The 15,311-nt window shown below is 47.3% G+C and overlaps 1 protein-coding gene across 4 annotated transcripts in view; it reads left to right on the top strand.

Moving 5' to 3' along the window:
- The window catches only part of LOC102560930 (lethal(3)malignant brain tumor-like protein 3), a 99,631-nt gene that overhangs the window by 69,745 nt on the left and 14,575 nt on the right, over window positions 1-15,311 (top strand). For all 4 annotated transcript variants that reach the window (XM_019488704.2, XM_019488685.2, XM_019488693.2 and 1 more), the window contains 2 exons: window positions 698-864; window positions 10,419-10,481. In XM_019488704.2, the coding sequence (XP_019344249.1) occupies window positions 698-864; window positions 10,419-10,481 (230 nt within the window). The remainder of the gene's footprint in view (window positions 1-697; window positions 865-10,418; window positions 10,482-15,311) is intronic.

Below are 15,311 nucleotides of genomic sequence, written 5' to 3'. Positions count from 1 at the left end.
GTGTTTAGAAATGCCTCCTTTTTGTGTCTTTTGGAGGGGGAGGAAAGGGGATGAGAAACATTAACTATTGAAACCATAAGAACGTGCTCTGTGCTGTTTCTATCCTTTGCTTCACTTCCTGTTGTATTACCAGACAAATCCCTATCGGATCATGATTCTGCACTAATCGAATGATCTCATTTGGGAGGGAGCTAGCTTTGTTTTATAAAACCAGCGTCTTTTGACAAATGGAAAACAATATTGGTGTCTGGGGGGAACCGCCAGCCTTACAGGCCTTAGCTTCTCTTAGTGGGGGCAGGAGGGTATTCGGCGCAGGCCATCAGCTGGCATGCGTAGTTGGTTACTTGCTGTGAACTGGAAGGGTGCCATTTATTTCCAGCTGAAGATGCTGTTACCAGAACTCGTCCACCTTGTCAATAAAAAGCAAACATCTTCTGTCAGCAGCATGACATCATTTTCCCTAGAAGCAGCTAAAAATAAAGCCTTCAGCCTGGCAACCTTTTTGTTTTGTTTTGGTTTTTTCCTTTCCTTTCTGGGGGGGACATGCTCTGAATACAGCGTGCCATGTCACAGCACTGCGTGTGCTTGTTCCACCTTCTCTTTGCTTCCTAAATGCTCTTCTCCCCCTCCCCCCTCACCATTTTTTTCCTGCTCCTGTTTCAGAACTGACTGTGGCTCCTCTTGTTTCCTTTTCCAGACACAGAATTCACTCTGCAGCAGGCCCTCCATCAGTCTGTCTTCATGCCTTCCCTGTCCTCTAACCCGACCCACCGCCTCCATCTCTGCTGGGAGCAGCACTGCAAGCTGCTACCGGAGGTTTCAGGCCTTACTGCCAAGCATGTGGCCAAATGGACCGTGGAAGAGGTGAGTCACTTGCTGTATGTCTACCTGTTCTGTTTGTTACACTTGAGGGAATCTCAGGTCTCCCTTTTTTTGTAGTGCTAATTGGAAGACATCTTTTTTTTTTTCTCTCTCCCCTATACAGGCACTGATTTATCTATTTGCTTTGCAGCTCTGGCATATGCAGGAAAATACTGGCTCAGCAAGAAGTTTTACGCAGATTCCTGAAAAAAAAATCTGTATTAACCTTTTCCTGTCAAACCTGTGGGGCTTCCCTGATTCCAGTTCTTTTTCTGGCCACCTGTATCTGATCCTTGTAGTCCTCAGTCTTAAAACATGATGCTGGCAATAAATACTGGGTACCCTGATGGTTTTTCTACCCTGACTCTGCTGGTGCTTCACTTTTACAATGCAGGCAGTAGCAAAATTATATGCGTGGCTTCCTTCTTCCTCTCCCTGTCTGTTTCACACACAAAACAAAACTGTCCACAGTATAACCTGATTTCCAATAGATGTAGTGATGCAGCTGGGGATACATTTTTTCAGCCCCAGCTTACGAGATGCAGCACTCCTAAATAAGCATTGTCCCATGCAATCAGGTAATATGTGATACAGTATGTATCTGTTGTGTGCTGAGCTGTTGTCTTTGTCTTATTGCCTGGGGCATGAGTAGTATTTGCAACACCATCTAGGAAGTAGCAGCAACTTGACTCTTGGAGTGTAATTGCTAGGCCTTTTATGCAGGAGAAACATGTTGTAAGGTAGATGGTTACAAGGAGCAAGGTGACCTGGAAAGCAGAAAAAAAAGTTTATGCCCTTTATTTTGCTGCTTTATGGTGCATAGAAAGTCTTAGAGGTTTTCCGAAAGTGTTTTCCTCACTGTCTTCTGTCATCAGAGAAGTTAGATCTTGACTTAGCTCTTTATTCTGTAGAGCTCCTTGGAGTCTAGAAGGATTAAAATATCACGAGACTGAAGCCTGCGAGCAGGTATGAGGTAGAATATGTTGTCTGTTTAAAACTCAGTGTTACTCTCTTTCTCAGTGAAAACTTATTTAAATTACATTCATAACAAGTGAGTGGGAGAGAATCTGTGTGAATGATTGACCATCCCTGTGCCTTCCTTTGGGAGTCGAGAAAGCTTCCAGGCCAGTTTTCCAGAAAGTCCTGTAGTAAAATCGGGGAAAACAAGGATTGTTACTCTGCTGATGTAGAAGCAAGTGGAATGTTTTCTTATTATGGGCAAAATGTTGGGGCTGCTTCATCAAGAGCAGAATTGAGCACAAACCAAATAAGATCTGCCTTTTACAGTTGACTTTTAAAGGCACTGTAGAGTGAATTTAACTGGGGTATTAAATTGGTAACAGGCGAACATAAACACAGAGCACTGTGAGTGTGGAGCAGTATGATCCTGAGCTTTGAACCCCAAAAGGCAGTGGACTGTGGTCTGGCTGCAGTCTGTTAAATGGTATGTTAGTAACCACTTGAAAGATGGAGACTGTGAGGGCTTCATGGAGAAGGAGATCACTTAAAGTAACACAGGACATTTCCTACAGTCATAAACATTTTGGTCATAAGTGCTAACAAAAGAGGCCCCATTCTGTGAGTCTTCTACATCTGGAGTTCCCAGAGAGATTCCCAACAATCAGTGAGGTTTCCATACAAGTAGAACTTGTGGGATCAGGATGTGTGATGAAATGTAGCCTGAGGCCTAGGATGCTGATAAAAAGTTAGGAAGCTTTGCTACATGTAGGCACAACCTAGATCTGGTTTGTTCGAATGTGGACTTCTAACACATTTTACAAAGCAAGAGTTTATCCTAGTTGGTCCCTCGTGTCTTTGAACTCTGGCAGAGAGAGATCCTTCACCTGAAACAGTAGGCACGACAGTGTAAAGTTTTCTTCTCATTTGAAACTAAAGATCTGTTTTTATTTTATGAAATTTACATTTAAGGAATAAATGTTTTCTTCAGTCTCCACCAGCTGAGGCCACTTTATACAGCTTCTCCCCAACCCTGTGTCTCCTGCTGATTTTGATTTTATTTTTTTTAAAGAAGCCCTGCCTGTTTTCTCCTGTTGGGCACAACTATCAAGGAGTAGCTAACTCAGAGCCAACCTGAGTTCACTCCTCAATGATGCTCTTCTAAGAGAGCCTGAGCACAGCTCTGAGAAATGCACTTAGAGCTGCTGCAAGCCATCTACTGTGCCTCGTTGCCAATCTCTGGAGTGCCCAATAGAGCAAGTTCATGGAGCTTATTTCATTGGTGGCAGATGCAGGGTCAGGTGGGAAGCTATAGCGTGGCCAGCAGCAGTTGGGCCCAAGCAAAGATTTCCTTGCAGTAACACTGTCCAGGCAACAGGAGCTGTAATTTGTATGTAGGCATGCTATATGCAGAAAGCTTGCTGTTATGTTGTCAAAATGGGAGGGATTTAGTTTCAGAAGTATACTAATACACGACAAAGAGTTGAACTGCTCATTAGTTAGTCCTGCATGAGATGTTAATACATGTGTGTGTGGGGGCGTGGGAGGGAGATGATAGGACTGTCCTTGTGCAGAATGCATATGGATACAAGGCCCTGCTCCTATGTGCATATTTCCTTACAGGTTTGTCAGTCATACTTTAGTTTGGTGTTAAAAGGAGTTTGCAGAGTAGGTTTGACACCAACATTAAACTACCTTTGCAAACAAAACTCAGTAAAAGAGAGAGAATTAAATATGCTAGTCAGTGGCAACATCTACACTTGTGCTTAACTGTGGAGTGGACTAATTAGCTATGGAGTAAAGCATCACCATCTACATGTGCAATGGTATTAGGTCACAGTAAATTAATTAATGCTAGGGATGTGTGAAACAGGCTGGATTCGATTTGTTGATTCGAATCACTGTCCTGATTCGATTCAGCCAAATCCAAATCTGAATATTCAATGCTGATTCAGAGAAGGCGCGGCAAGGTGCACATAAGGTGCGGCTTGTGAACACTGTGATGCTGGGGCAGATGGAGCATCCCACAGGAGTGTAGGGGGCCCCACCGCGTGGTCGGCAGTGAACCTGGAAGTAGAGCAGAAGTACTTCCTGTCCACTTCTGGGTTCATCGCCAAACACAGGGGGGTGGGGGGACCCATGCCCCCCCAGCTCAGTGATGAGCCATGGGGGGGCCCCAGGAGGCCCGAGTCGCAGAGCCTGGGGGGCACAGGGGGGCCTCCTGGCAGACCCAGAAGTGGACTGGAAGTGCTTCTGGTCCATTTCTGGGTCTGCTGCCGAGAGTGCTTGGGATTCCCCCCATGCTCATGTGGGACATTCAATCCACCCCAGCATCTCAGCATTCACAAGCTGCCTGGTACCTTGAGGTATGTAGAAAAAATATTTTGAAGCTGTGTCTGTGTCTGAATCATTGAATCTTTCTGAATCTCTCCGAATCGATTTGCAGGGTTCCAGTTCGATTTGGAGAGATTAAAGAGTCTTCTGATTCGATTTGGAGATTTGGCCACCAAATCGGGCTGAATCTCCACCGAATTGAATCAGTGACCGAAGCTTCATATGGCCCTAATTAATGCTGCCTTAAGATAGTACTGTTGGGGTAATTAACTGTGACTAAATGGAAGAGTAGACATTGACCACAGGTGTAAATTGTGCTGCCTAACCATATATCTCCACACTTGCAGCACCCTTGTGCTCCAGCCAGCTGCTCCACCTCCTGATGCCACTACCCAGAGCCTGGGACTGACCCCCTGTGCCCAATGCCCTGACATAAACTGCTCTGCCCCAGCTCATATTGCTGCTGTCCCAGGTGCACGTGTAGATGCTGCTTCCTGGAGTAGTTTACTCCAGCTCAAACTGCTTCAGAGTTATTGCTTTGAATTAATTGCATGTTTAGATGCATCCAGTGTCTATCAGGAGACAAGTAATTTTACAGATGTCAGAGTTATGATGATTTCAATAATGGCTCAAATCAGACCTCACTGCAACTGTTAGGGACAGTTTTCTGGAACTTACTAGGATCTTTAGGAACTGCTCTAAAACTTATGGATACAGACCTCTTTTCCTTCCCTGGCATACAAACCCATGTCCTTGGGACTGCTTCCTTGCAGATATTATGCATACAGAGAATGCTGCTGGAAGGAAAGGGCAAGCTAGGGTTTACTTTCTCATAGAAAAATCTCTCCCAAAAAAGAGTTCTTGTCAGTAAGTCTTTAAAGTAATATCCCCCTCAAATTTATAATACTAATCTATGAAGTTTCACAGAATGCAGTGTCCTTTGGCCTCTTCCTTCTTGAAGGTTTACCTATGTTCCAGAGCTTCTGGTTGTAGCTGTCACCGTCCCACTGACTCAGGGGTTTCTGCCACTGCATTCCTGGCCCCTCAGGGTTTTCCTTAAGATCCCCTTCAGCTCCTGGTGGGGACATGCAGCTCCTTCCCTTTAGTTGAGAGATTCTACAGTCATTCTTCAGGAGGCAGTGCCACAACTCAGGAAGGTTTCTCTAGACCACCACATTTCCAGGTTCAGTTCCCACTCCAGAGAACCTCCTTTGGGCTAAGGCATGTCTTGATTCAGGACCCCCACCAACCTACTCCTCTAGCTATGCTGTGAATCAGGCAGGCTTCCTCAGCCCACCAATATCCAAGTGTTCCAGCCCATCCTTTCCAGGAACAGTTGCCTGGCTTCAGTCTCCATTGCCTGTTTAATCTACTCTATCTATACTTCTCAACCTTTTTAGACTCAAGGCGCCCCTCAGAAAATGCCAATTTTTAGTTTTCACTTATTTCTTGACTGGAAAAATCATCGAGCAGTTCTTCTGTTGCAAGAAACTCAGAGGGTGCACCTATACATGCACTTTACTGTGGAGTTAACTAATTGGTTCCTCTGTAAAGCATCACTGTCTACATGTGCAACAGTATTAGGATGTGGTAAACTAATTAACTCTGCCGTAGGATAGTAGGGTCGGGGACAGTACTGTCGTATGGCGGAGTACTTTACAGCTCTGAAACATACATGTAGATGGTGACCAAGGGCATAAATTGCACCTGGTCAGCCCAGCCGTCCAGGGGCCTGCTCCTGGACTCGCATGTAAACGCTGCACCTGGGAGCAGTTTCACTCTGGCTCAAAGTGCTCTGGAGTTTATCACATCACATTAATTGCATGTGTAGATGCACCCAGAAAGACCACAACAGGTCAGAATGTTTTCGATGCTATGGATTCCTATTTGAAATTTCTGGCTTTATCTTGTGAATTATGTAGGTGTTCGCACACCTAATTGTGATAGTTACACAACACAACTCTTAAAAGGATCTTACAGTACCTGAAGATGCCATGGAGAATCACTGTACTATATCATAGCTAATGTTCTCTATTAAATTCAGTAGGGCAGTTCAGAAACCTGTAGGAAGGTGTTTATATTGTTCAAAATTCTATGAGACTTATTTTGTAAAGGAAACCCAGGGACCATTAACTGTCCTCATAACTTAGGCTGGATTTATCTTTTCATACAGAAGATCCAAATCTGCTTCCTATAAAAGTTAATGTTTTTGCAGCTCCCCTTAAAAAGCTTTCCCTGCTGGCATGACACTAGTTAAATACTGTTCCTGATCCTGACAGGTGTTGTACATTTACAATTACAGTGAAATCAATGGGGGTTACTGGAACTGCATACCTCATAAATATAAGCGGTAGGGGTGTGTGAAACAGGCCCTATTCAATTTGGATTTGGCCCGAATCAGGGACAGTGATTCAGTTCGTTGATTCAGATCATTGTCCCCAATTCGATCTGGCTGAATCTGAATCTGAAGATTCAATGCTGATTTGGAGAATCTGCAATTCAGCCATAGACACAGCTTTAAATGTTTTCTCTACATACCTTGAGGTACCAGGCACCGCTCGTGGATGCTGGGATGGATGGAGTGTCCCAGAGGAGTGCGGAGGATCCCCCACATGCTCAGCAGTGAACCTGGAAGTGGACTGAAGTACTTCTGCTCCACTTCTGGGTCCACTGGGGAGCGCGATGAGGGCCCCACCTCCAGCTCGGCAATCGGCCGTGGAGAACCCCAAGTGCCTCCCCTCCAGACCCAGGAGGCACCAATCACTGAGCCGGTGGGGTGCTGGGGCGGGGGGGGCCTGGTGGACCTGGAAGTGGATCAGAAGTGATTCTGGTCCACTTCCAGGTCTGCTGCGAGCACTCTGGGGAGCTCCCCATGCTTCTGTGGGACACTCCATCCACCCTGCCATTGCAGCACTCACGAGCCGCCTGGTACCTTGAGGCATGTAGAAAAAACATTTAAAGCTTTGTCTATGTCCGAATCTCTCCAAATCAATTCAGAGGGTTCTGATTTAATTCAGAGAGATTAAAGGGTCTCTTGATTTGTATTAGATTTGGCCACCGAATTGGGCCAAAGCTCTGCTGAATCAAATGTGAAGTGACCGAAGCTTTGTACATCTGTAATAAGAAGCACTAGAAAATATTATTTGTGGGGGCTGGACAGTGTGGAGCATGCCCGCCTGACCCCGCCCATACCTCCCGCAGGGCCGTTCCGGGCTGGCATGCGCTAGTGCTGTGTGTGCAGCACTGGAGGAGTGGGCAGCAGGAGCGCTGGGCATGGTGCTTGGCAGTGGTGGTTCTGGAGCCACTGTCACTGGCCCAGTTTGGGGGAAGCTAAACCCCATTAGCCCTAGTCTTCTGCCACCTATGGTCATAGAGCTTTTACCATGGCTGTGCAGAAATTTGTGAAACTAATACTTGGGTAAAAAAGTAACCAAAGGAAACCTTGCTAGTTTCATTTTTAAAGAGTCACAGTTAAATTCACCCTACAGTGCCTTTAAACGTCAGCTGTAAAAGGCAGATCTTATTTGGGAAGGTGAGTGGTAGGAATTTAGGATTTGCCAAATACAGAGATGGTGGGATCCATAGGAGAAAGTATTTCATATGCTAATAGGCCTGTGCGAGTCAGCAGCGATCCGATCCGGCTTCAGATCCAGCCGCTTCGATTGGCCGCTATCCAGTCCGGAGGTCTGGACCAGGTTTCTGCCTCGATCCGGACGAACCAGCTCCGAAGCTTCGGAGCTGCCTTGGAGATCTGGGCACAGGGTGTAATGGGGAATCAATGAAATATCTATAACTTTGTTGTTTTTTGTCCAATTTGGATGAAACTTGCAGGGATGGTGGCCTCTGCTGAGAGCATGATATCTGCCGAGCTTCAAGAAGATCGGTGCAGGGGCTTGGGGGGGAACTGTACCCCAAATTCTTGAAAGCCAAACTGATGTCATGGCTGTGTGTTACATCACAGTGGAGTCAAAACTGCAGAGGTGGTGGCTCTTATAGATTCATAGATGTTAGGGTCAGAAGGGACCTCAATAGATCATCGAGTCTGACCCCCTGCATAGGCAGGAAAGAGTGCTGGGTTTAGATGACCCCAGCTAGATGCCTATCTAACCTCCTCTTGAAGACCCCCAAGGTAGGGGAGAGCACCACCTCCTTTGGGAGCCCGTTCCAGACCTTGGCTACTCTAACTGTGACGAAGTTCTTCCTAATGTCCAGTCTAAATCTGCTCTCTGCTAGCTTATGGCCATTATTTCTTGTAACCCCCATGGGCTCCTTGGTGAGTAAAGCCTCACCAATTCCCTTCTGTGCCCCCGTGATGAACTTATAGGCAGCCACAAGGTCACCTCTCAACCTTCTCTTGCGGAGGCTGAAGAGGTCCAGGTGCCCCAGTCTCTCCTCGTAGGGCTTGGTCTGCAGGCCCTTGACCATAGGAGTTGCCCTTCTTTGGACCCTCTCCAGGTTATCCACATCCCTCTTGAAGCGCGGCGCCCAAAATTGCATGTGGTATTCCAACTGCAGTCTGACCAGCGCCCGATAGAGGGGAAGTATCACCTTGGATCTGTTTGTCATGCATCTGCTGATGCACGATAAAGTGCCATTAGCTTTTCTGATGGCTTTGTCACACTGACGACTCATGTTCATCTTGGAGTCTGCTAGGACTCCAAGATCCCTTTCCGCTTCTGTGCCTCCAAGCAGGTCATTTCCTAGGCAGTAGGTATGCTGGACATTTTTCCTCCCTAGGTGCAGCACTTTGCATTTCTCCTTGTTGAATTGCATTCTGTTGTTTTCTGCCCATATGTGCAACCTGTCCAGGTCTGCTTGTAGTTGTTCCCTGCCCTCCGGCGTGTCCACTTCTCCCCACAGTTTTGTGTCATCTGCGGACTTGGACAGAGTACACTTCACTCCCTCGTCTAAGTCGCTGATGAAGACATTGAAGAGTATCGGTCCAAAGACCGAGCCCTGCGGGACCCCACTGCCCACACCCTTCCAGGTCGATACCGACCGATCCACTACGACTCTCTGGGTGCGACCCTCTAGCCAATTCGCCACCCACCGGACTGTGTAGTCTTCCAAGTCACAGCCTCTTAACTTGTTCACCAGTATGGGATGGGATACCGTATTGAAGACCTTCCTGAAGTCTAAGTAAACGACGTCAACCCCTACTCCTGCGTCCCGGTGTTTTGTAACCTGGTCATAAAAAGAGACTAGATTAATCAGGCATGATCTACCTGCTACGAACCCCTATATGCTAACTGTTTAGAAGTGGGTTGGGCCATCAAGAATTAAAAAGGCAAAAGGAGGAAATGGTATCTGACGGTGTCGCTTTTTAGCTGTTTGTCCATTTGTCTTAGTGAGAGAAATGCTGTATCTGTACCAACTCAAATGAACAGGCCTTATGAAACAGCTATTTCCCCATTGAGAACATCCAATTAGTAAGATGTTTGATCAGATTATTCCTCAATATACAAATCTCCTATGAGCCATGGAAGCTACAGCTGGAAAAGACAATATATGTTAAGCCATTTGGGCTGTTTCCTTTTCCTGCTGCTCTCCACTCCAGTGCAGGAGTGATCCTTATGCTGTATACTCCAGCTTTAAATAACCTAAGTTGTTGAATGTTCTCTACAGTCTTGGGGAAATTATTCCACAGTATAATTATACTCACCATTAGAAAGTTTTCCTGTTACTCAACATAAAAATAATTTTCATTCTTTTTATCCTAGTAATCCTAATTATAGCCATTGTATCACCACAAAACTTCTCTCTGTGTGGTGCTTACATCTTTCATGTTCTTCTGGCTTTTGTTTTACTTTTTTAGGAAAAATACATGTGGGCAATTCTCTGAACCATGCCTCGTAAAGGACATTATCAAATTAAATTGATTAAAAACTTAATTTCCAAAACTTTCATTTTCTGACAGAGCCCCTTCTAAATAATATATCTTGGGGTTTTTTTGTTTTTGTTTTTAAATCTTTAAAAATAATGTTATCTTGTTTTATAAAGACCTCTTTTAAGAAGGGAGGAACTAGCTAACTATACACAGGAAACAATGAAATGGACTGTAGGCAAAAAGTGTTGTCAAATCCACGAAGGAAACAAACTGAAAAAATGGAGGGGTTTTTTTCCCCTTATCTTTTCCAGTTCTAGAAATGTCCAGTATCATTTGTTAGTATAATAGGTATTTAACTTTCAGACACAATTATTAATCTTAATTTGATGGAGCCATTTTAATTTTATGTTAACTATAGTGTTTCCAATGTTTTTTTTAGGTGGCTAGCTTTGTTCAGCGTTTGCCAGGTTGTAAGGAGCAAGCTTCTGTATTCAGGGAAGAGGTAAGTAAAGTCTGCATGGATGCTGTTCTGTTGTTTTTGAGATTCTAAAGTTAAAGAGATGCTTTCACACTTCTGCTTCTGTTGATTTTGAAGTAATGGTACCCATTGCTATGTAAGCTAGGGAATTAGTGACACCTTGGGAAAGCTGCAGCATCCTGGCCAAATTCCAGCATGGGCAACTGTGTTCTTTCACTTTAAATCCACCATACAGTTTCAACTGCATAGGGCATTTTTCTTACCCTGTCTGGGACTATCCAGTAGCACTGCTGGTGGTGCTGGTGATAGAAAAGCAAACATGTTATAGAGTCATGGCGTCAATGGACTGGAAGGGACCTGTAAGATCATCAAATCAGGTCACCTGTCATAGGCAGAAGGTTAAAGAGCTCAAACTGGCTCAACGAGGTGCTTATCCAGCATCCTCTTGAACACCTCCAAGGATGGCAACTGCACCACCTCTGCCGGGAGTGCGTTCCAGGTTCTAGTTACCCTTATGGAGAAGAAGTTCTTTCTTATGTCCAGCTTAAATCTTCCCTCTATCAGTTTGTGACTGTTGGACCTCATTCTCCAAAGGCATGCCTTCCTGAAGAGTTGCTCCCCCAAATCCTGGTGTTCCCCCCGACGTATCTGTAGGCAGCTATCAAGTCACCTCACAGCTTCCTCTTACCCAGCCTGAACAAGTGCAGCTCCCAGAGTCTCTCCTCACAGGGCCTATCCTCCCGGCCTCTAATCGTGTGGGTGGCCCTTCTCTGCACCCTCTCAAGTTGATCCATATTTTTCTCGAAGTGTGGTGCCCAAAACTGTGCACAGTACTCCAGTTGCAGCCTCAACAATGCTGAGTAGAGAAGAAGCTCCTCCTTGGATCTGTTGGCAACAGATCGGCTGATGCATGCCAGAGTTCTGTTTGCCCTGCTGGCAACTTGCTCGCACTGTTGGCTCATATTCATCTTATGGTTGATTGTGACCCCCCAGGTCCCACTCAGATGCCGTGCCAGCTAGTGGGCTACTGCCTATCCTATAGTTGTAGTGAAGGTTCCTCCTACTCGGACGAAGGACCCGGCACTTTTCCTTGTTGAATTCCTCATCTTGTTGTTTTCCTCATCTGATTCTGATCAGCCCATAGAACTGATCTGTCAAGGTCGTCCTGGATCTTTACACTATCCTTTGGTGTGCTCGCATTTTTCTGCAGTTTGGTATTGTCCGCAAATTTAGATTCATAGATGTTAGGGTCGGAAGGGACCTCAATAGATCATCGAGTTCGACCCCCTGCATAAGCAGGAAAGAGTGCTGGGTCTAGATGACCCCAGCTAGATGCTCATCTAACCTCCTCTTGAAGACCCCCAGGGTAGGGGAGAGCACCACCTCCCTTGGGAGCCCATTCCAGACCTTGGCCACTCGAACTGTGAAGAAGTTCTTCCTAATGTCCAATCTAAATCTGCTCTCTGCTAGCTTGTGGCCATTATTTCTTGTAACCCCCGGGGGCGCCTTGGTGAATAAATACTCACCAATTCCCTTCTGTGCCCCCGTGATGAACTTATAGGCAGCCACAAGGTCGCCTCTCAACCTTCTCTTTCGGAGGCTGAAAAGATCCAATTTCTCTAGTCTCTCCTCGTAGGGCTTGGTCTGCAGGCCCTTAACCATACGAGTGGCCCTTCTCTGGACCCTCTCCAGGTTATCCGCATCCCTCTTGAATTGCGGCACCCAGAATTGCACGCAGTACTCCAACTGCGGTCTGACCAGCGCCCGATAGAGGGGAAGTATCACCTCCTTGGACCTATTCGTCATGCATCTGCTGATGCACGATAAAGTGCCATTAGCTTTTTTGATGGCTTCATCACACTGCTGACTCATGTTGATCTTGGAGTCCACTAGGACTCCAAGATCCCTTTCCACTTCCGTGCTACCCAGCAGGTCATTCCCTAGGCTGTAGGTGTGCTGGACATTCTTCCTCCCTAGGTGCAGCACTTTGCATTTCTCCTTGTTGAACTGCATTCTGTTGTTTTCTGCACACTTGTCCAACCTGTCCAGATCTGCTTGCAGCTGTTCCCTGCCCTCTGGCGTGTCCACATCTCCCCATAGCTTTGTGTCATCTGCAGACTTGGACAGAGTACATTTCACTCCCTCGTCCAAGTCACTGATGAAGACATTAAAGAGTATCGGTCCAAGGACCGAACCCTGCGGGACCCCACTGCCCACACCCTTCCAGGTCGAAACCAGCCCTTCCACCACGACTCTCTGGGTGCGACCCTCCAACCAATTCGCCACCCACTGGACTGTGTAGTCATCCAAGTCACAGCCTCTTAATTTGTTCACCAGTATGGGGTGGGATACCCTATCGAAGGCCTTCCTGAAGTCTAAGTATACGACATCCACCCCTCCTCCTGTGTCCAGGCGTTTCGTAACCTGGTCATAAAAAGAAACTAGATTGGTCAGGCACGATCTGCCTGCCACGAACCCGTGCTGATTTCCCCTCAGCATAATTTGTCCTGCCGGGCTCTCACAAATGTGAGCCTTGATAATTTTTTCAAAGACTTTACCAAGGATGGAGGTGAGACTGACAGGTCTATAGTTGCCCGGGTCCTCCTTCCTCCCCTTTTTGAAAATGGGGACCACGTTGGCCCTTTTCCAGTCCTCCGGGACTTGGCCCGTGTGCCACGAGCTTTCAAATATTCCCACCAGTGGCTCTTCAATGATGTCGGCCAGTGCCTTCAGCACCCTTGGATGGAGCTCATCCGGGCCTGCCGACTTAAAGGCATCCAGTTCTTCCAAATGACTCTGCACCATTTCAGGGTCTACGCGTGGAAGTCTGGCGCCTTGCTGCTGTCTCTCTACAACCTCAGTGAGAGACTTGTCGTGCCCCTCACTTAGGAACACTGAGGCAAAGAACTCGTTGAGGAGTTCAGCCTTGTCCCCCCTGTCCGTCACCAATTGTTTCTGCCCATTTAGCAGGGGTCCTATTCCTCCCTGGGCCTTCCTTTTACTCCCTATATATCTAAAAAACAATTTCTTGTTGTCTTTTACTTGGGTTGCCATCCTCAGCTCCATGGTAGCTTTGGCCCATCTAACTGCCTCCCTACAAGCACGAGCAGAGGAGGTATATTCAACTTTGGTGATCTGTCCTTGTTTCCACTTTTTATGTGCTCCCCTTTTGTCCCTTAGGCTGCTCTGGATTTCTCTGGTCAGCCAGGGAAGCCTCCTGGCCCCTTTCCCTCTTTTGCCTCTCTCGGGGATCGGCTTGCTTTGTGCCCGAAGGATCGTTTCCTTAAGGCACAGCCACCCTTCTTGGGCTTCCATCTCTTCATATCTACTCTGCAGTGTGTCCTTGACTAATCGCCTGAGTTCATTGAAATCAGCTTTCCTAAAGTCTAGCACTTTCACCCTACTAGTTACCTTACCCACTCGCCGTCTTATGGTGAATTCTGTTATTAGGTGATCACTGGCCCCCAGATGGCTACCGATCTGGAGGTCCGCTACCATGTCATCTCCCGTTGCCAATACCAGATCCAGTATGGCATTCCCCCTAGTGGGACCGTGTACCTCCTGAGTCAGGAGGAGGTCCTGTACACAGGTTAGAAACCTGCGTGAGCGGTGGGACTTTGCTGTCTGTGACTCCCAGCAGATGTCCGGGTAGGTCATGACTACCGGTCCCTCATGACTACCGCCTCTTTAGCTTTTATGGTCTCCGAGAGTTGCCTCAGGAGCCCCGAATCTCTTTCTTCCCCTTGATGTGGGGGTCTGTAGCAGACCCCTACCACCAAATCCCTTTCTCCTTGCCCCCCATGTAGCCTAACCCACAATCCTTCTACTTCCTCAACCGTGGATTCTGTCTTGATGAGGGTTGATGTATATTGCTCACTGACATAGAGCGCAACCCCTCCCCCTTTCTTCCCCACCCTGTCCTTTCTGTACAGTCTATAACCCTCAATATGTACCGCCCAGTCATGGGATGAATCCCACCAGGTTTCCGTTAGCCCCACTAAGTCATTGGTGTTTAGTGCAAGCAGGAGCGCTAGTTCATCCTGCTTGTTCCCCATGCTCCTAGCATTAGTATATAGGCACTTGAGACCTGCGACTGGTGCCTTTGCTGCCGCCCCGCTCTGAGTCCCAAGGGGCCCTTTGATTCTTACCTTCTCGTTTCTTACCTGTGCCATAGTGCTGGCCTCCCCATGGCTTTCAGGTTCCCAATGCTCTCTTTCTTCAGGCTGGGCTGTCCTTGTGGGTGCCACATGGTTTGGTGGTCCACAGCTTCCCCCGCCCTCATCTTCCCCTCCCCCCGACGAGCCTAGTTTAAAGCCTGCCGGAGGAGATCCACCAACCTAGAAGAAAACACACGCTTACCTTTGGGGGACAGGTGAAGCCCATCCCAGCTGAGCATGTCCCTCATCGTGATGTGCGGGTCGTTGTCCAGGAAGCCGAAGCCTGCCTCGAGACACCACTGCCGAAGCCGCCAGTTGGTCTCTCGGATACAGTTCTCCTGCCGTCTTCCGCGTCCGTTCACTGGTAGGATGGAAGAGAAAACCACCTGGGCACCGAATTCCTTCAGCACGCCGCCCAGAGCACTGTAGTCCACCATCAGGTGATCGGGGGTTCTCCTGGCCGCATCATTAGTACCCACATGGACTAGGACCATGGGGTAGTAATCGGTGGGCTTGATCCTGGCCTGGATTACCTCCGTCACATCCCGAATCTTTGCTCCAGGGAGGCAGCATACCTCTCATGCTGAGGGGTCCTGGCGACAGATGGGCCCTTCCATACCTCTCAGGATGGAGTCGCCTATGACGAGCACTTGTCGTCGCCTCCTCTGGGTCCTCTTGGATCTCTTGATCTGTTCGG

The sequence above is a fragment of the Alligator mississippiensis genome, chromosome 6 (assembly GCF_030867095.1).
Source record: "Alligator mississippiensis isolate rAllMis1 chromosome 6, rAllMis1, whole genome shotgun sequence".
NCBI lineage: Eukaryota > Metazoa > Chordata > Crocodylia > Alligatoridae > Alligator > Alligator mississippiensis.
This window is presented reverse-complemented; position numbering and strand designations above follow the sequence as displayed.